The sequence below is a fragment of the Calypte anna genome, chromosome 5A, assembly GCF_003957555.1.
Source record: "Calypte anna isolate BGI_N300 chromosome 5A, bCalAnn1_v1.p, whole genome shotgun sequence".
Taxonomy (NCBI): Eukaryota; Metazoa; Chordata; class Aves; order Apodiformes; family Trochilidae; genus Calypte; species Calypte anna.
In genome coordinates this window covers 10842264-10863695 of record NC_044251.1, presented here as the reverse complement: position 1 = coordinate 10863695, position 21432 = coordinate 10842264, and the positions used below count along the sequence as shown (strand labels likewise).

General features: G+C 47.1%; 1 protein-coding gene across 4 annotated transcripts; it reads right to left on the bottom strand.

Annotated features, from left to right (window-relative positions):
* Nucleotides 1-873: 873 nt before the first annotated feature.
* BMF (Bcl2 modifying factor) lies at nucleotides 874-20691 on the bottom strand. Of its 4 annotated transcripts, XM_030452445.1 has the most exons (5): nucleotides 20615-20682; nucleotides 19006-19170; nucleotides 17770-18090; nucleotides 16665-16828; nucleotides 874-2805 (listed from the first exon to the last, which is right to left on the bottom strand). In XM_030452445.1, exons 3-5 carry the CDS (start codon nucleotides 18083-18085, stop codon nucleotides 2704-2706), a joined length of 582 nt encoding a protein of 193 aa, XP_030308305.1. In that variant the 5' UTR covers nucleotides 18086-18090; nucleotides 19006-19170; nucleotides 20615-20682; the 3' UTR covers nucleotides 874-2703. The 4 variants fall into 4 exon arrangements, with proteins under 4 accessions (XP_030308305.1, XP_030308304.1, XP_030308306.1 ...); XM_030452444.1 differs by lacking the exon at nucleotides 19006-19170 and having other exon boundaries at nucleotides 20615-20691; XM_030452446.1 differs by lacking the exons at nucleotides 874-2805; nucleotides 19006-19170 and adding an exon at nucleotides 9641-9713 and having other exon boundaries at nucleotides 20615-20691.
* Nucleotides 20692-21432: the final 741 nt, after the last annotated feature.

Sequence of the window (21432 nt, the reverse complement as noted above, 5' to 3'; positions counted from 1 at the left end):
TTTTAACTTGAGACCCTGGCATGACCACTTTTGATAAGTCTGTTGTTACAGTGGGAAATATGGACTATCTTTCCCTGAGCCAAATGATTCTATTGAGGCAAGCAGCCTGCCTGAGGAATAGTTTCAGATACTTCTTTCTCTATGTTAGGAAGAGTCTTACCTTGGATAAACTGGCTGGGTCACAATACCAGAAAGCACCACTACCAGACCTATCTTTCCAGCTTACACACCCAGAGAACAGGCTTTATTGGCCTTTTTTGCAGTCAAGTAAAGGCAGAGAGGAAGGGGAAAGCTCACGATGGTTTTTAAGTGTCAGATGCACTTTCTGAATTTTTTTTGTAGTTTGCAGGGCTGTTAGAGTGTAGCTTTGACAGTTCCTGATATAGGGGTCCTGGCAGCCAGTGGAAAAATGCAAGCATCACATCCTAGAGCATGCTGTGTGGGCAGGCAGCATTGCTGTATTGCTTCCTGAGCCTCAGCACTTACACTCCTGCCTCTGTAAGAGCTTCTGATTTAACAGTCTTTTCCTTAACATCCAGCTTCTCAGGGGTCCCTAATTCAGTCTGTGTTTGCACTACCCCTCAGGTCTTGCCCCCCAGTATAAGTCGTCATTTTCCAATGACCAGCACTTATTCCAAGCAGACTGTGCAAAACAAAGTATGGGAAGCCTCATCTCTGTCATCGTGGGCAGAGGGCAGCTCCCCATACTGCTGTAGCATAGTCTGCAACAGCTATCACTTGTATCCCTCTGGGTAGCTCTGTAGTGCACATGCTTAAAGAGACAACATAAACCCCAAAACAATCCACCCTCCTAAAAATAACTCCCCACCCTCCCTCTCCATAAAACCCACCCACCCCCCCCTATATTACTTGAGATTAATGAATATGAATTATTAACCATCATGGACAAACATATTACTTTAGCTCTAGCTAGAAGAAGAACAGAAGAGAAAAAAAAAAACCACAACACTTTTCTCACATAAACTTTCCTTATGTTGAAGGAGAGTGACTGTGAATATGAAAAAGGCTTGGGGACCTCTTTCAGGGAGCTAAAGCACATTTTGCCACAGTAGAGCAGGGTGCAAATCAAGGGAATGGGGATGAGAAAGAGGGAGAAAGTCCAAATTTAACTGTGTTCAGCAAATTGTTACCAGACACTACAGTGCAATGATGAAATTATACAAATACCAGAGAAAGCATGAATTAAAGAAGGATATGCAAAGAGGGGTGGAAGAGAAAGCATATGTGCAAGTAACCTACTCCTTCCATACGGTAATGCTTATTTTTCAGAATGGACCAAGAGCAGAATTCCTTAAGACCTGAAGCTGATGTTTGTAACAGGACTGAAGAGAGAATTTCTGGACAGCTCTTCCTCACACAGGTTGTATCATTTGAGTCCTACAAATATGTGCAGTGGCATTATGGAAATGGTCTGAAGAAAATACACTCTGTATTGCTTTTCTGTTCATGTTTTACCCTAGTTGTCACTGGGTTTCTGAAGTAACAACATTTAAGGCTACAAGGAAATAGCCATCAATATTTTAGGCTACTTCCTTTTGGTAGAGTAATTTTCCTGTGCTGGTCCAATAGTGTCAGCCACATGGACAAACTTCTGAGTGCATACAAACCAGGAAATGTTAGAAGATCTCCCTTGAAGTAATATGACTGCTGCTAGTCAATATACGCCTACAGCAGCCTCCAAACATTACATACTAGAGTAATGGACACACTGCTGGTACAGTGTATGTGTCAGACTCGTTGCTAATAATTTCCCTGTCAGACCTTGAAGCAAAAGATGCCTGGGACCTAAGCCTTCCTGACCAACCACATTATAGTAAGATAAAAGAAAACCAAAACAAAAGAAACACCCATCATAAAACTAATAAAAACATATACATTAGCATTGTAGAAGAATTGATGCTTGGGTTGTATTTCATGGGTTTTTGCTCCATGTTGGTTCACAGGCACTGTGAACACTGAACTGGAAGCAAACAGTGGCAGAAACTACCCACCAGCAGCCTCAGGAAGGTTCAATTTTAAGACTGGTCTATTGAAATGATTTTGTCTGTGGATGACAATGACAAAGAACAACTTCCACATGAGAGAGCTGCAACTGGTGCCCAATGGAAAGGCTGAAGAGATCAGATTTCTCTGTGATTTTCTCTCACGCAGGGTGCAAGGAAAAAAAATATTAACTCATGCAGAAAACAAGTAACCTGATGGATATAAGCTACTTGAATGTTTTCATTGCTAAAGAGACCTTTCTTTGTGGAGGAATCAAGCATCTGCTCTGGAAGATACCCAAAGTATGCTTAGAGTCATCACTTCCAGACATCATTTTTAACTAGCAGCCAAAATGACACTCCTGCACTCTACCACTGACTAACGCAGAGGCCAGAGGAAGCTGTTAGTCTAACACCTGCCTCCCTTGCACAGAGGTCACCGGCGCAGGGAACCAGCAGCAAGCTTCACCAAACACACCCACATTCTGGCTTTCCTTCAACAGTGTTGGACAAGAGCTCCCTGCCTCAGGAGGCAGGCAGCGGCAAAGAAGAGTCCGTAAAACCCCCCAGACTTGAAGACGAGTTATCGGAAATGCAGAGTCCTGCCATCCGGCCGGCGGTGTGCAGGGTCTCTCCCCCCAACCAGTGTTTGTTCAGTGCTCCCTGCAGACTGAGGCGACCTCCAGCAGGCGGGCGATGCTCACCTCTGCCCAGTGTGGTTCCTGTTCGCCTCTGCATTCAAGGCCAAGTTGTGTAGGAAGAGAAAAAGCTGCCACCACACTTGATTTCTGTTCTGCTGATGCTGTGGAGAAGAACAGTTGAAGCGAGGTTATTTATATTTCTAAAATTGCAACATACCACTTCTCTTTTCCAATAACAACTCAGTTACACTTTTCAAGAGTAGACACTTTAATCCCATCAGCATAACAAGGGGGTGCAGCAAGGGATGAGAGGAGAGAGGGAAATGATAAGTTCTCCAGAAATAATTGTAGCTCTAACATTACAAAAAGAAAAGAGCAGACCCTTTATGCATTGTGCACAAGAGGATTAAACTTTTTTTTTTGCTTGTAGGATTTTGCAGAGTTTAGCCAAGTGCTGTTTTTAATCAGATTGGCTTCTGAGCCTTTCAAAAGCCCCAGCTGCATGAACAAACAACCTTTTTTTTTTTTTAAAAAAAAAAAAGCCCCCCTTTACCCCAAAAGTAAAAAAAAAAAAGAAAAAAGAAAAAAGAAAAAAATATAACTGGTGATCCATCTGTAAGTGATTTGACACCGTGAAGGTCAAAGGGTTAATCTTCAATTTAAACCACACTGCTGAGACAGCAAAACTCTGATTTCATCTAGTACAAGAAAACACATTCGTGCACACACACACTCCCCCACCCTCCCCCCACCACATTTTCCTTCCCAGCATCTCCAAGATAATACTGCCCTTTTTATAGCCACTTTTGACAGTAAGCCATAAATAATCAGCCTTGGAGCCCTTTCCTACTGACTGGAGCCAATTAAACCTTAAGCAAGAACATACTTGAAAACACACAAAAAACCAAAACCAAGAGGTTATTTCAGGTCCCATTGTCAAAGAAGAAACATGGGAGTTGAGTTTCAGGGGGACACTGGGCTATATAATGCACCTTTGGGCCAGGGACACTGTTCCTTCTTTTGTTATGTGTAATCACCACTGCAAAAGTGGCTCTGATTATACCCCCACCTTCCCGCACTTTAATGGCATCTCATACAAACAGGTGGGTTTCTCTTTACATTGCCCAGCCCAGGATACTATTTCACCTCAATAACCAACCCTCTATTAGAAGTCAGTCTTTGTTTTCTCATCCAGAATTCCATATTTGCTAAGCAGGACTGATCATTTCTGGAAAACAAAACAAACCAGCCCCAATCTCTCCTGCCCCCTCTCCCCTCCAATCCCCAGCAGACAAGGAAACAGAAGACTGGCTTCCAACAACTTTGCCTTAGTACACAGGAGTTCATAAAAGAGCACTGAAGCACATTATATGAACAAGATGTTTCAACTCAGATTAGCCCAACAGGGCAGAACAACACGGCTGCAAAGCATTCTTTACGTAATCACAGAGAGTTGCAACTGGAGTTGTTTATTGGAGATCTGTCAATAGACAGCTCTTCAAATCCCTCCCAGGTAGTCATTAAATCATGTTCGTATTTCAGCATGCCATTTGAATCACAAGAAAACACAAAACAGGCTTCAGAAAACCTGTGTTCCTCTTGAATCTTAGCAGTGGGTCATTCTTCTTACCGTCAAGACTTATTAGTTGTCTCAGATTTAGAAGAGTTTGTATAGATCCCATCACACATTTCAACACCACTGTGTTTGAAGAAAAACCCACAGACAGCAGCTCTAGAGACTGGTATCATTTATTTCAAAGTAATTGGCCCTGGGTTCAGTTTGTATGGATTGTCCAGGCATTGCTATATTTACAGGTGAAAGAGTCTTTTATAAACGATCCCCTAGAGGTAAGTTAAAAAAATCTGGATTGGTCTCAAAAAGCAAGATGCTTTGTGTTTTGTTACTCTTCTCTTGGTTTAGCCAGGCTTGTCTTTCCTCATAAAACTCCAGAGATTCTTCTCACCCTTTTCCATACAGACAAACTCCCAAGCCTGATTGCACGTGCATATGGAACTTCTGTGACCTAATGACATTTAGATACCTTATTTTCATCAAGCTGTTATGGCTGCCCAGGGAGGTTGTGGAGTCTCCTTCCCTGGAGACATTCGAAGCCCCCCTGGATGCGTTCCTATGTGACCTGCTGTGGGTGACCCTGCTTTGGCAGGGAGGGTTGGACTAGGTGATCTTTCAAGGTCCCTTCCAACCCCTAACTTTCTATGATTCTGTAATTCTCTGATACCTGGATTGCTCCTTAAACAGAGTTCTTTGGTTAGCATGTCAATGGAGCAGCACACCAGTACAATGCCTTCTTCTGCTGTTTTCACAAGCAGGGAACTATGTTAAGAGAGCATGGTGCACAACCATCCTATAGATGCTGTGCAGACAATCTGCTTTGGCAGACAACTTTATTATATTGACAGACAAGGGGGTAAAGGAGTGTTTTATAGGGACCTAGTATGGGAAATGCAAAAGGATGTTAAAAAATTGGTACTGAAATGCTGAATTTGAAACATAGCTTCACTGGTGGACCCTCTTCAATGGAAACTCCCACAGAATTTTATAAAGTGGGTTAATTTAGGGGTAGATAGGAGGAGGTGTGCTGATCATGCAATTTTAACTATTCCACACTGTCAGGAGGACAAACACATGCAAGAATCCCTTTACTAATGCCCTGCTTCATGTAGAAGCCTGCTTTGCCCTGCTCACACACCATAACAGGTTTTTAAATATTCTGTCTCCCACTTAAGTTTTACATGTCACCTCAGATGAAAAGGATTACTTGTTCTTTGCAGTGATAGGGAAAGGAGGCCACGTTCAGGGAAAAACAGTGGAAGGATTGAGCTCATCCTCCTCTCCTCTTTTTTTTTTTTTGAAGGGGGAACGAACTTTTTGGGTTTTGGTCTTATTTGATAAAGAGTTTTAGAGTTCAACCAATTAAGATGGGTTACAGAACTGCAAGAGAACCATTGGAATGTGGTATCACAAACACCAAACAGTAATTTTTTTTGTTTGTTTGTTTCTGTTGTGTTTATTTCACTACCTCTTGAAGCCACTTCTTTGGTACAGCATTTTTGTCCCTCTCCAGTTAAAAACATTTCCCACTTTTTGCCTAAGACACTCAAGGAAAGTTCCATGCAAGATGAGAATAGGAATTATTTCAACCTTTTCCCCCCCTTCTTGTAAGAAGCATAAGTTCTAAAATCACTTTATGAAGGACACTAAATCATTAATTTTGTTTTGAAGTGAAAAAAATATAGTATTAGGCTGAGGGAAGGTTTCAGCTTTCCAGATTTTATTTCTAGACCTAGGGCTTGTATTCCCCTGGGTCTGCATTCAGCCACGATTTCCTTCCATGGTGGTGTAGTCCCCCACACACTTTCACTGGCCTGCATACTGCAACAGCCCCTTCACACTGTCCTCTCCTCACACGAGTGCAGGAAAGTGAATGACAGCAGTACAATCATCAAGTCCAGAACTAACATCATAAAGAAGTTGCCTTTACTGTTGACCAGGTCATCCTAATCCATCTGACCCATGGCATCATGTAGCAAAGCTGATGCCTGTGCCAGCACAACAGAAAGGTGACCTCAGAAGAGGAGCAAGCTGGGACTGTTTGCTTCAAGACCAAGCCCAGCTAACAGGGTTTACAGGGTTATGGCTTTACTCCTGGGCTGATCTGCTTTCTGTGGTACTAATTCAGTGTGGGAGAGGAGCCATAGAATGGAAATGGCAGATATTCTTTACAGTAGAGATAGAGTAAACAATTTATGGAAAGAACTGTCCCAGCCTAAAAAAAAAAGTCTTTTTCACAAGTTTCAGTAGTGTTTCCCTAGATACATCTCTGCCAAGACCAAATGCTCAAATATTTCAAGACTGAGGGGTTTTTGGTGTGGAATAACTTAGCTGCCAGGAAGGACAGAAAACCCAGCAGAGTGATTCCATGAATTTGGCATCGAAGTTTTTCAGACGTGATACATGTCAAGTCAATTCTTGCAGTTTTCTAAGGCTCATAACTATTGTGGCACAGGTTTGTAAGTTTCCTAAGCATCATTATGATGATTTGTCCCCTATTTCAATTCTGAGAGTCACAACTGCACAAAAGTATCACTAATGAACACACTCTGCCACCTCCATGTGGTAGCAACACAACGAACATTTTGAAGATCCTTCCCCAAAATGGAAAGAAGCCTCTTTTGCCCTCTATACTAACTGTAACTAGAGAAGACTAGACTTGTAAATACAGTAAGTCAACACAAAGCTGGAAACACATAAAACCATTTCCTATTGCAGCTGCTGCTTTTTAAAGGGGATATCCTTAAGAGACTGTCTGTCTGAGATGTTAGCATGAATGCAATGAGTCACAAGGAAAGGCCATTTTACAGGAAAAGTGTCCTCTGCAGCAACAGTACATTAATGAAGTCTAATCCATGAACTGTGCTGAACCAAAAGCCAGACTACTTGTAAACAAACACTAAAAACCAGCAAGACTTTTACTGGAAGCAAATAAAAGAGGAACAGTATTGACCTGACATTTATCGCCTCCTCATATTTAATTCTGAATACATTTCATAGTGTAAGAATACAGATACATATCTGCCAAATAGTACCTCGCATGTCAAAAGTTTTTGACTCTGACCAAGCCCTTGCATGGGTGACCAAGGGAAGGCGAGGACAGGTAATATACTTCGAAGAAAATGTCCCTCTGATACAGCTCCTTGAATCCTTGAGTATGAATGTTTTTAAGATGCATAGGATTCACTTTTCCACTTGACACATATATGCCATTAATATTCTTCCTTGAAATAATAATATGTTCATCATATCCACATCATATGTGGGTCTGGTACATTCCTGTCACTTATACAAAAGGGTACACCTGTCTACCCTCTTGATCTCATGGACAACTTCTGAGTTTGCTTCATGACTTCCAGATGGTTAGGGGTCAAATTCTGATCCCATCTTAAATAGAAAGATTAAGATATGGCCATAAATGACACCGTTAGAGAAAAAGAAGACTAATGGCACGTGTTTCTATCTGTGCATAAGAAATATCATTCTTCATTTAATGACTAATACAAGTATTAGAATAAGTTGTTGGGGTTTATTTGTTCACTAAAAACAAAAATACTTGCACACCGGGAGCAGTTGCTGACTCATCGCCGAAGGCTGTTTTGGCTGCCAGGTGGCTGGAGGCATATTGTGCTACCACAAAATATGCTTTAGCTGAGAAAGACTAGAAAGTCATAGTCCCCAAGGCAACAGAGGTTACAGAAGGTGTCCCCCACTGGAGAGAGAAATGCAGGCCAATGGAAGTCAAATACAAATCTTTCCAGCTGTGAATCCTAATGACCAAAGAATAATGCATGTGTAAAAGCAGCAAGGGAAAAAAAGTGTAACAGAAAAACTGAAAGAGGAGCTTAGCAGCACCATTAGTGACAGAGAAGAGCACAAGGATATTCCTTGGGGATCTTCATCCTGGCTTGCAAACCTGTGGCTTTTTTACGTGGAACTAAACTTGTGGCAGAGGGAGGTGTCATCTCAAGTAGTGCTTCCTTTCCCAAAGCCTCCACAGATAAGCAACACACGTGTTTCTGGAGAGAGGATATACAGGAGCGGGTGCAGGAGGAGGGATGGAGGGTGCAGGAGTTCCCCCAAACCCATTTACAGGCTGCTCAGCCTAAGCAAGGGGGGCAGCACTGACTCCTGCGGAGGCACCGCTTCCAGCAGCAAACGGCGATGCTCATTGCCCCAAACCTGCAGCAGACACAGCTGCGCAGGTGAGCCTGTTCTCAACTTTCTTGTAGTTCAAAAACAAACATGCAGCCACTTGCGCCTTCCTCTCCAGAGCGGGCAGGAAGGGGAAGCAGACAGACGCCATGGCAACAGCCAGCTGACGGCAACCTGGGAAGGGCAACCACCGGCCACTGCGTTCCCAGGCCCCCAGCCTTCCCCTCCTGCACCCCTGGGGGGTATGCCAGTTTATTTTCCATATATACATTAAACAGGGGGTCTGCACTTCCACAGACCTGCAGCCGATACCTGTGGCACGGGGTCCGCAGGGGATTCGCCCCCATGTCGTGGGAGGGACAATGAGGAACGAAGAGACGCCCACACCTCGTCTCCTCTCCCAGGAGAAGACACCCATCCCTCCCACCGCCACAGCTGCGGGCAGCAAGCACAGGCAGGGTGGTTCACTCGGAGTGTGAACTGAGGGGCTGTGCCACCGCCCACCCCGTCCATCACTCCATCACCCCGCCCGTGCCAGCACCGGGACTCTGCCCTCTCACTTCGCACCGATTCGTTCCCCTCATCACCAGCAGGGAGGTGCTCCCCGAACGCACGACAGACCTCCTCTCTCGATTAACGTGAGATTGTTAAAATAACACAATTTTAAAAGTTTTGACAGGAAAATATCCTGGCTGGCAGGGTGGTGGGGTATGAGGCCTTGGCCTGGGTGCAGCGCTGCCCGGCTGTGAGGGGAGCCTGAGGGCAGGCACAGTGCAGGAAGGTATGGGGCAGGCAAGGGGGGCAGGCAGGAGGGCAAGCAGGCAGGCGGGCAGGGGGACAAGCAGGCAAGGGGGGCAAGCAGGCAGGCGGGCAGAGGGACAAGCAGGCAAGGGGGGCAGGCAGAAGGGCAAGCGAGCAGGGGGGCAGGCAGGCACAGGGCAGGCAGGCAGGGGGGGCAGGCGGGCGGGAAGGCGGGCAGGTGCAGCGCCGGAGCCTGCGGGCAGAGCTGCCTCTCGTCAGCAGTTCTGATGACTCAGAGGCTAAATTTAGAGAGCGATATAAACACTGCAGCCGCAGCGCAAACACTGCCCGGCAGAGCCGCTCTCACGCACGGCCTCTCGGCCGCTCCTCCTCGGCAGCCGCGGTTCGGGTGCCCGTCGGGGGCTCTCCTTGGAGGCTTGGCTGCCCGGCCCCACCGCCAGCCCCTGGTCAGGCCTTACAGCACGGAAATAACGAACTGGGGTTAATAGGAGTTGCCTCACTGCTTTTATTTTTAGATTACTGTTCTTTTCTGCCGTGGTACCGTCCTCAGAAAGGTTTCTGTGCCACTGGAGAGGGCAGCTACCGAGGAGAAACAAAAAATAAAAATAAAAAAACCAATCCAAGCCAAATAGAGACTATAAAAGGCTAGCAGGACATTCCTCCTCAATGGATTGAAACAAAGGATGACTCTGCAGATGGGCACTTGCTTTCCTGCCTTTCCACCATAAAACTTAATTGAATAAAATACAAACACACTCCTCATCATAAATAACCAGTCCAAACATCTCATCATCCCCCTCAGAGATGGCAGTATCTTAATAAGATCAGCTGACCTAAGCGGAGAGACTGGAGGCAGAACAACTGGGTTCCAATCAGCAATCCCTGTGTGATCTCAGACAAGTTTTAACCTGCATTTCCTAGTCTCCCACACTCAAAAAGAAGTGGGATACTACTACAATTATTTCTTAATTGAAAAGTAATTTCTCAGCTGTCACACTGCTACAAGCAGAAAACACATTGGCACTGTCACAGCCAGAACCATGCCAGGAGAGCTGAAGAAATGCAGAGGAGCCTGTGGAGACCACTAGGGTTGCACGAGACAAGCAGCAGCACTTGACACTATTTAAATTGCACAGCAATATTGCAGGTGATGTTAGAAATACTGCAAAACAATCCATTTGTACTCTCCCAAATAATTATTTCATGCACTTCAGTGTGGGCAATCTTGGTATTTTTAGGCTGTGGAACTGCTGCGTGAAGACATTGCAGTCCTGCACCCAGTGGGGCAGAGGATTCATGGCATGCAGTTCCACAGAGCTTGCACTGCTCTCCTGCCTTATCCTTTGCTCACTTCCTCTACCAGAGCTAGGCAGGAAGTTTTGCTTTTCAACATTATCCCCTATTTTAAGCAGGAACGAACCCATAATATATTTAAATATTTTGCCAGCTAAAAGCATAGAGGATAGACTAGGCTGATGCAGAAGTTTTTTATTAAATTGATATACAATAGTTGTATATGACTGTTACATTGAGAGTTCACGCAGCCCAGCCTTCAACAGCAGCCTTATGTGCCTACCTGAGGACAAGCAGAGGGCAAGTACATGCAATAGCTCCCCCTAATACTCTCTTTCAGTATCTAACTGGTTTGAGCTTAGTACCTCCTGAGGCAGATCTGGTTTCTATTTAATGTCTCCTTCAATGGCCATAAACTTGTCCTGATTCCCCTTGAACCCAGATAAAAGCACTGGGATGCACAATATGCCTTGACAAGAAGGTCCACAGAGCTACCTATTGTATGAAAAACTACCTCATTGACTTTGAGTTGGCTCATACTAGCTTGATTCTGCCTAGTTTGTGTACTGGGGGAAAATTAGTCCATCCATCTCCTTCATGTCACTTCTGATTTCTGTTTAATATTGCTACGCCATTTGCTCTGTGGCGTTTTTTAAGCTTAGCAGTCCTAGCCCATTTTTTCATTTTTCATATGGAAGTTTCATCATCCTTCTAGCCTTTTTCTGAACCTTTTCCAGTTCTGCTGCATTATTTTTGGAAGAAGGAAACTAGTGCTGTACGCAACATTCAAGATATAGGAGAAACATAGATTTATACAGTAGCACAACTATAATCTTGTTCTCATTTTCTTTTCTTAACATACCAAAGAATATAATTTCACATCAGATATGAAAGGGTCCAGCAAGTTTCTGTCAAGTAATAAGCTCCACAGGTAGCAGGATTTCAGAAAAGGTGCTGGCAAGGGGCAACAGGTTTCTGTGTCATGTATATGCATAAGGCAAGGTGAACTTCCAAGCCCACCTCTTCCTTCATTGTCATTTGTGAAGATGGAAAAAAAAAAAGTGTCTCCACTTCCTCATATCCAATTTCTGAGAATTCCTCTTCCCCCTATGGCATCCTCCTTTTCTCAAGCCTAGGATCTCAGTTCCATAGTCCTGCAAGAGTTATCTCAATCTTACCAACCTCACACCCACTCTAACCCCTACACTTGAAAATGGGGCAATTAATTTCAGGAGTTCTCCATCTGGTACTCTCTCTCACCATGCTCCTGCATCCTTAGCTGGAAATGCAAGTCCTTAACTGCTGAGCAACCCACAGACAACAGAGATGAAGAGGAGACCACTACTTTGCACAGCAGTAGGAGGGACCAACAAGCACTAGATAAGATCCTGAAATGTACTGTCCCAACTCAAGAAATGAAAGAAGGCACTTACCCCAAGTCTGAAAGAGGTACAAGCAAAGTATGGAGCAGCTGGTGCTACAGGCTGAACTGCAGGGCAGTTTGAGAGTCTCTGCTGGCATTATTGGGAAACTTTTCTCAACATTCTTCCTAAAATGTAAAGTCATCATAAAGGGCAGTTTCCTGCAAACAATTCCAGTTTAAAAAAGCAGCTGTTAAGAAATGTCTTGACTGTTCTTGATAAATGATGGAGAAAAGTCTGATGGAGTTTGGGATAAATGTTGCACATGTAGTACACACCAGTCAGTTTCTGAAAAGAGACACAGGTTCCCCGTTGCATAAGCTGGAGGATCTCAGAGGAGGCCTCAATAACTCTCATGAGTGAGGAGGGGAAAAAAAATGCAAAGATGTAACAAGTTTCACTTTCAAAGGAAAACAACATTTCCTCCTGGACATTTTCAGTGTCCTTAAACTGAGGCAAACAGGTACACAGCCAGTGTGGATGCAGGCATTCATGCTCCACAGGCTGCTCAACCTCGCTGCAGTGATGGCAAGAGAGTGACTTGCTGAACTAACTGGGGAATTCAGAGAAACAAAGTTTTCTATAGCTAGATCCACCGAGGCTTTTTGAGCATGGTCAGCATATCTAAATCAACTGCAGGATTCCTGATGTGTTGGAAAGAAGTTTTGTTGTTGTTTGTAATGCACTTATTTACTCAAGAAAGCTCAGCTCTGATTCAGCATCTGGTTCTCATTGAGGCTCAGCTTTTTTTAAACCAAGCTTTCCAGATGGGTTGACTGAAGCACAAGGAGGTCAAGAGACTTGTCTGAGGTCATACAGCAAGTCAGTGGCTCTGTTTGGACCTGAGCCCAGAACTGTTCAAGGCTACCACTCCTTGGCTCTTAAAGAGACAATTTTATCCCCCGTGAAGTGATCTTATCACCATGAAGAAGAGATGCAGTAAAAGCAGACCCCTGAAAGCTGCAGCCTGCTTAGAAAGAGTTATTTTATTTGGAAAAAGCTGTAGCATTCCAGTGTCTCAATGGAGCAAGTAAAACTGAAGAGTTGTGATACCAATATTCAGTGTCATCCACCACACTCTTGTATAAGCCCATGCTGCTATGGGGCACTTTACACCCCTGCTGCCAGCATCCCTGGCTGTCTACACATACCCTGTGTAGCAGAAAGCTGTGTCAAATCATGAAATACACTGTCAGTTCAGCACAATTTGAAGCTCCTTCTCAAGACAGAGAAAGGAAACACAAGGGCACTCAGGACCCAAGCAGAGCCCAAGCACTTGTTGCCAGGACCTGGACACATTGGGTGCAGGCAGTCCATGTTCCAGCCAGCTGACAAGCAGATGCTCTAAGCTCAGCTCTGTCCTCTGTAACCTCACACTACTTTCTTTAAGCTCAGCCACAGGCTGGGCTACAGCAAGCAGTTCATAGATTCCACAGCAAAGACACACTTGCACTATGAAGAAAGAGGTGGCAGGTACTGGGTTCTCCTGCAGAAAGCACAGCTTAGTTCTACATTTGTTTTCCAGGGCCAGAGCGAGAAAAGCAAAACAGAGAAGCTTGTCAGAAGCTACGAAGTCTTCAACAGGTAAGAACTACTAAAGAGCTCAAGAAAACATAGATGAGTCTTGCATACCATTCTGCAGAGCCCCCTGCACACTGTAGCAGGCTCTGCTACATAGAACCACAGAGTATTGCTGAAGTCCTTCCTATGATAGATTCAGCATCTTAAGGAGATGAAATCTGCAGAGTGCTAGGGCATGTTGCACTGCTGCTCTAGCACTGTTCTGAGGATGAAGAAGCCAGGTTTTAAACTACTGTATTCTGTTTAATATATTAATAGGAAACAAAACCCTGAAAATGGCGTACATGCCAAAAGCAAGCATAGGTAGGGCCAACTTTCTTATTCTTATGAAATGCATACCCAAAAGTCTTTTGTATCGCCAAGAACCACAGAATAAATACCACATAGCTCTGGGAGCCCAGGGAAGAGATAAGAGGGACTCTCCAGGGTTCCCAGTGTGGGATAGGGTTAGACACTGTGTGCAGCTGAGTCCAGTGACAACTCAGTGACGTCAATCTCAGCAGCTATTGCCTGCTCAGTTCCTCTCTCAGCCAGGGATGTACATTAACCAGTGGCCTTTGTGTCAACACAGCTTTGCTGCTGTGGCAGCAGAATGGGAGCCATAGCTGAGCTGCTGGAGTCTCACAAAACTCTAAGAGCCATGAGAGAGCAACTCTTCAGCTAGCTGGATGCACTTCTCCAATGCTGAAAGCCTTTCCCAACTCCCACTAAAAGGGCCCATACAGTTTTCTTTTCACAGGTTCACAGATAAGATGTTTTGTAGGCTCCAAAAAAGGCACAGCTTGTTGAAAACCAGGCTTGCTCTCTCTCAGGACTTCACAAGACCACACTGGTGTGACTAACTTTGTGGTATTCTAATTCTGATTCAAGACACCACTCTGGAAAGTTGGTTTTAACCAAATGTTTGAGACAAGCTGGAATGGGGCATCCAAATTGGGGATTAGTTTCACAGCAAGACAAACGACAGCCCAGTTTTCCACATCTCAGAGACTGCCCCTTCCAAACCACAACACATTGTGAACCAGTTCACGTGTCTCCAGGGGCAGGCTGCTTGCTTCTTCAGCAAGAGGCTGGGAAGTCACTGCACACAGGACAGAGGGGCTTCTGCATTGGAGAGCTGTGCCAAAAGCCAAAGGAAATCCTCCATACAGGGCTGGGAGGGAAGGGACTGGGCATGACAACAAAACACTCCACGGGGAACAGTGACTTGGACACTAGTATGTGGCTCGGTACTCAGTTTTCCTGACAAACAAGAAAGAATCCCTCAACAGATCCAAATGCCAAGGCCCATCCCAGGGTCAGGCTGTGGAGAACCACTGGCTGAACTATTCCGTCCTCGGGTTAAGTTTTCGGGTCGGGTTTTTGTTGTGTTTTGTTTTGTTTTTCCCGTTTTGTTTTCGAATTTAAATGGCTGAACGCCCCCCCCTGCTCACCCCCCTTCTTTACAACTTGTTGCTCTTCCAGTTCAAACAAAGACAGCAGAGCTCCTCCTCCGCTGGCTGCGCTCGGGCAGTGCGGGGCGGGCGGAGGCTTTTGTTTACTCTCTCTCCCCCACGCTGGGCTGACGGGTCCGGGCCGGCTGCCCTTTCCGCGGTACCGGCCGCCCTGCCCGCGGCACCGGCTGCCCGGCCCGCCCCCTTGCCCGCGGCACGGGCAGCCCCTTGGCACCGGCAGCTCTCCCCGGGCCACAGGGCAGCAACAGAACCCGACGAGGAGCAGCTTCGGCGGGGGCGGCTTGGGTGGGCACTCCTGGATGCGTTTCCAAGGCACAGACATCAGATAGGTAGGCTCCCCCGAGATGGAAGGGGTCAAGTTACAACCAGTTCCACCAGTTCAGTCCAGGGCTACTCCACCGAGGTGGTTAAACCTCCTCTTTCCTTCAAGAATCTGGCTAGAGAAGGGGGGGGGTGTTCTTCAGCTATTGCTGGCGGAAAGGTGGCACTGGGGAAAACCCCATTCAACCACAACACTTACAAACGAAAACTCCCGGTAGCTCGTTGTTCCAGTAATTTGCTAAATGACATTCATAGCCCCATCTACATTTCTACAGGCTAATCTTCCTGTTACAGCTTCTTTAATCCTCCTGCTGTTTGGTGATGAAGCCTCCCGGAATTACCTCATCTCTGTGATGAGAAGGGACCAAAACTTTGCACAGCCACAAGCCACATTTTCTGATCAAGACGAAGATACTCACTTACCTTTCAGACAGATTGCAATAGATGCCATCATGAAAAGCACATCAACTCATTTAAAGTCAAGTGAAGTTTTCTGCCCCTCTCTGCAGTCAGCAAGAGTGTCAGCTTCTTTGTATACAAGCAGATACACACTCTCCTTTTTGGGCTTGCACAGAAATGGCAAAGTGCTGCCAAATGCCAAATTTCTGCCACCCCTGACAAACTGCAATTTCCATTTCATCCCTACTCAACAGGAGTTGGAAGGAAGGAAGAATCAGGGGCTTTTGGGGTGCTGGCTTTACTTTACTTCTTTGAAGCAAAGTTTTGCTTGTTTTGGTTTGGTGGGGTTTTTTGGGGTCTTTTTTGGTTTTGGTTTGGTTTTGTTTTTTGTTGTTGTTTTGGTTTTTTGTTGGTTTTTTTTTTTTTAAACAAAATCAAGATTCTGGATTGTGGTTTTCAGACCTGATGGCATCTAACAGCTGTCTTTTGTTGTGAAGAAGTTAGTCTCAAGTCTGAGACACTAGCTAGGACTGTGTCAAGAGGGGCTGCTAGCAAGTCTAGCATGATCTAAATATACTCAACAGCATTTCAGACAGCTACCCTTAGACAACAAGGAGTGTCAGAACAAACTCCAGGCTTGTTGTCATCTCCAGGATGAGGAGCTGATATAAGCCACAGATGACCACTTGTGGGAGAGAGGAGAAGACACTGGTGGTGAGGAGAGTGGAGAAGAGCAAAAACTGTAATAGAAAGCAAGGGGGAAGATCCCTGGAGAAAGCCTCAGTGACCCAGCTGCTGAGGATCTGGAAGAGCTGGAATAGTAGGAGCTAACACAGTACAGCTACTGGCCCAGGCAGTAAATGCAATCCCACACATTCTTTTCCCTCCACCTGCCAATCTTTAGGAAGAGTCAGCAATCTACTAAAAGCAAAATGCAGATCCTCCTGACATTTTATCACTGGTGGCAGTCTGCTGCCTTAGGCAACAGCCCATTTAGCTGGTGCTGGGAGCCCCCCCTGTGGGTAGCTAAACGCCCACCTTCCCCTCCAGAGACACCCTACCCTCTGCATGTGGAGCCGGTGGAACTGGTCAGCAATGCACTGCAACTTCCGTGCAATCTGCACCTCAGCCCGGGTCTCCTGCTGACCTTCCTGAGGCTCCTCTCGGAGGTGCGGATCCAATGCAAAGCCACCTGGAGGGATGTGTAAACGGTAACCAGCATTCCCTACAAAATAGAAGTAAGAAGAGTCATTCTTCCAGCATGAAGAATAGCGCTTCTACTCAGTACGCTTTACAGAGGGAAGAGCTGCACAAAATCCTAAATTTTTGACTCATTAAAGTCCAGTTCCTGAAGCCAAATGACTGTGTACTGTCAGCATCCAGTAAAACATTTGTTCGGCTTTTAAAGAGATTTATTTCAATTAAGTAGAGCATTGTATTGCTCCCCATAATCAAATGACTGGCAGGATCTTGCACTTGATTCCTTTTGTTTGTTCATAGCTCAGACAAGTGCTGATTTTTATGTTTATTTATGACAGTTTCACAGTTTTACAAGATCTCTGACTCAAGTTGTCTCCCATTAAAGGTTGCCGTATCCTTTCTGTCAGACCTTCCTCAGTTCTCCGGCATTTTGTGGGACTGATTTGGATTAAAGCTGAATCGGATACACAAAGCTGAATAGTGTCCCATCAGTAAAATACTTGATGCACGTGCTGCTTAGCCAACAAGTAACTCCAGTAAAGAGCATAAAAGCTATTCCACTAAGTGCAATTTTTTGCATTTCCCTGTCTGTGCTGAAAACTTCTAGGAGTCTTCCCATGTGCGTGAGATGGCACTAGAAGTTAAAATATGTAGTAAAATGGCCATGTACAAGGTATGGTGAGTACTTAAATGTCTAGCACTAAAATAAAATGTGGCAGGATAAAGACAAAAGGAAAAAGAGTGGGAATATCAAGGACAGTGGAAGCAATGAGGAAATACCTGGTACCTGTAGTGGGTAAGCAAGGGTAAGAAAGTACAGGCTATCTTTCCTGAGGGAGTGGGATGAAAGCAAAATAATTTCAGTCCTTTAATATACACCCTAATGAAAGAAACCTTGCTTGATTGGGGAAGTGGTAAAGGGACAGTTTCGTTGCTGCAAAGGTGGTGACACTGGAGTGCTCTTACCATAGAAGAGTCTCCGGGGCTCTTCAGTGACTCCACAAGGCAACATAACATCCTGACTGGAAGAGGATGGGCTGAGTGTTTGAGTTGCCTTGTCCTGCTGCTCAGGATGCCTGACACCGGGACCACAGCAGTGTGTGAGGGGGAATAGTTGAAACCTCCCCAGAAGGCAGCTGTAGGACTGGTTCTGTGTGAAAATGCCAGTTGCAGTCATCTCACCAGGCTGACCTGCAAGTCCAAAGTCATCAGAGTGAAACACGTCATCGTCCAGCCCATCCAGGCTAGAATAGTCCTCTTCCAGGTAGCTGGGGCGATCCATTGCTCCTGCAATAAAGGGACATTTGAGGAAACAGCTAAGACACAAGAAGATTGTCCAAGAGAGAATGCCTTCTGCTCCAACAGTAAAACACAGCCCTGCCACCCTCCCTCCCTTCCTCCCTCTGTCGCTCCCTCCCTCTGCTGCCCATCTGCATGGGCAAGAGAGGCGAGTGACTCAGTGGTGAAATCAGGGCTTTGTGGAAAGTCCTCAAGTGCTGGGTGAGAGAGAGGCAGAGTACACACATGTTTAAGAGTCCACCCATGGTTCCAGTTCCACAGCTGGTCACAGGGAGAGAGTCAGTCCCCAACCACAGCATTTAGAAACTGAAAAGACCACAATCCTTCAAACTGCCCCATGGTCAGTCATCTTCTTTTGGGTCTGCTTTGCTTTGGCCATTCATATTTGGACTTTATAGTACATTTCCTTCACTTTTCCCCATCTATTACTTATTGATGAAGGAAAGCTCTTGTAATCACAAGGCTGCAAGGCCAGACTTTTAGCAGACCACAGTGACAGAACTAGCAAAAGCTGGCAAAGCCATTTCTGTGAAGGTCTTCATAACTTTTCCCTATAAGGGTCAACTTTCCTTTCAAGTTCTTATTTCTTTTCTCAGGTCAACTTAACACTTCCCAATCTTGGCAATGCACTCACTTCATTACTCTCAAGCCTACATGCACTGTCGGTGCATTAGTTCACCCTACTACTAAAGAAAAAATGTTGCTAGTGTCAGTGCTCAATGCAGGACTTCTACAGTTGCCAGAGTAAACACTCCTGAGGTCTGTTGCAGCACAAAGTTGGACAAGGACGGTGGAGGGAAAAAAAAACCAATATAGCCTAAATCACTATTTCAGAGCTCTTTGCAAACAAACAGGAATAAGAAGCAAATTTACTAAAAAAGCCACAAGTCCCTTTGCTGTTACCTGTGCATCTAACCCAATTGGAAGACAGTCTCCTAAGAGATCCATCTCCAGGATTTCCACCCAGTTCCAAACAAGGCAGTGAAATTCAACTCTTCATCTCTCTTCCTTTGCTCTGGTTTGCGAAGCATTTAACAGAATGGAAGACTAGCAAGAGGAATTTCAGGCCTGAAGGAGACATTAATAACAATTTTATAAGGATGTGCTTGTTCAGTGCTCCCATCTCCCCCCAGGTGAGCAGACTCACAACACCGACATGCTAGAGGAGACAAAGGGCAGGAGCAGTGCAAAAACCATTTGTGCAGGGCTCTAACTTGGGGGCACTATGGCTATTTAAGTTGCTGCATCTCAGCATTCACTCAGCCCAGCCACAACTCCCAAAGAAGAGTTTGCAGAGCAGAACAGGTACCAGCCCCACAGCTGGTCCAGCTCTGCTGGATGACAGCAGCACTATCTTGGCACAGTACTCCTAACATTCTCATCCAAGGCTTAAAGTAACACACCGAAAGGAATTACAAGCCCTGAGAGGCAGCATGGATGATCTGCCAGCCCAGCTGCTGGATCACCATCACCTGACAGAAAGGCAGGGCGATAATGTATTTTGTCTTTGCAGCAAGATTTGCCAGATCCCATCCGTCAGAGCCCCACTGGGACTCGGGCATTCAGCGCAAGAAAGTGCAACAAAGGCACAAAGCCAGGCGGCAGAGCAAACCCTGAACAAAAGGGGCTTTAGAGAGCAAGAAGTTTCACTCGACCTTCCGCAATAAGGTCCGACTCTTTTTGCAGAGCTCTGAGGAAATGCTAAAGGGAGAATGCCGAGGCGGCGTAGACGATAACTCATCCTACAACCCCCTGAAGTTCCTCCCACAGCCTGTAAAGGCATCTCATGCCGGGAGCCGCGGATACACAGAGCCACCGCGGGTCGGGTCTGGTCCGGCAGAGACGCCGAACCGCTTGGGCTCCGGGGCTGTGCCGGACGGTGGGCTCATACACGGAGTCCGAGCCTCTCCGGCGCCGTGTCCGACCCGCGGCCCCTCCCCGAGGAAGCCCCCGACGCGCCGAGCCGAGCCGAGGCGGGCTGGGAGGCCCGGCCGCACGCCCGCTCTGACAGGCGGAGGGAGGGCTCAGCACGCACGTGCCTGCCAGCTTCCCAAAACAAAGCTGGACGGCCCCGCTCCGGCCCCGCCAACTGCTTTTAACTCTGCCCTTCCCGGGCTCTAACCCCGCAGAGCCCTCTCCGGACGAGAGGTTTACATGCGGCTCCTCCGAACCGAGCCCGGGGACGAGACACTCGAGCACGGAGGGGCGACCCGGGAGGGGTAGCGCTGGCTACCGGTTCATTAGCCGTGGCTTACGTTAGCGAATCGCTGCCTTCTCTGTGCCCACCAGGCTCATTCCCAGCCCGCGTGCCCCCTGCGTCTCCCCGCCCTTCCGGACACCGCGGGACACCGGGCAGGAGCCGCTCCACTCCGCCCGGACGGACGCACCGGGACTGCCCCGGGGCGAACACCCTTCCCTGTCACGATCTCTCCCGGTCTCGGCGCCGGGCTGACCGGAGTCCTGGCGCAGAAGATGCAGCCCCAAGTGGCGAAACGGCTTCCCGGGCACTCACCGAGAAGCAGGACAGGCGTCCCGCGGGGCCGGGGCGTCCCGGGAGCCGCCGCCGCCTCCTCACCGCCAAACTGCCGCCGCCGCCGCCGGGCGGGCCGCGAACAGCTGACGGGGGCCCCGCCCCCAGCGCGCCCCGCCCCCGCCTGTCGACCAATGGGCTGGGAGGGGCGGGGCGGGGCGCGCCGCGAGGGGCAACAGCCGCCGCCGCGCGGGGTGTTCGCCCTCGTCCCGTCCCGTCCCGACCCGCGAAGGGGGGCGGTACCGGGGCTGAGCACTCACCTCCCCGGCCCTATTCGGCCCGGCCCGGCCCCTGCGGGGGCGCGGCCGGCGTTGCCGTGTGTCATCCTACCAACTCCCCGCTCGCAAACGCCGGGATTGCGAGTGCTGAGGGGGAGCTCCGGGTGCTCGCCTTGCCGCTCTCCTCAGCCCTGCGGCTGTGGGAAGGGGAGACGGAGGAGAAGGCTCAGCCTGGCCGGCCTGAGGCCCGGAGACAGGCTGCGTAACAAGGAGGGCAGCCTTCGCTTAAAAACTGCCTTTCCATCCCTGTTTTTTACCGGAAAATAGATTGTTCGTCCTGCTTCAGGTGGTAGCAAGGAGGAATGAAGTGTCTGTACCTGTTGGCCTTCAGTGGGACTCGCTGCTGGGACAAGGGCATCCTGGAGCTGCGCTTCACCCGGCCACAGCATCATCCCAAGCCAAGAGCAGAGCTATCAGCACGGCTGGGCTGGCTCTAAAACTGATGGGAGTTTGACTCCAGCTAGTTATTTCCCAGCAAAACTCTTACTTCTTGGCTATACATAACTTAGAAATTTCTCTTTG

Coding starts and splice junctions, on each gene's coding strand:
- BMF (XM_030452444.1), bottom strand. CDS start 18,085: ATGGATCGCCCCAGCTACCTGGAAGAGGACTATTCTAGCCTGGATGGG. Junction 16,829..17,769: donor GCCCCGGAGACTCTTCTATG/GTAAGAGCACTC, acceptor TCTATTTTGTAG/GGAATGCTGGTTACCGTTTA. Junction 2,806..16,664: donor ACCGGCTCCACATGCAGAGG/GTAGGGTGTCTC, acceptor TCTTCTCCACAG/CATCAGCAGAACAGAAATCA.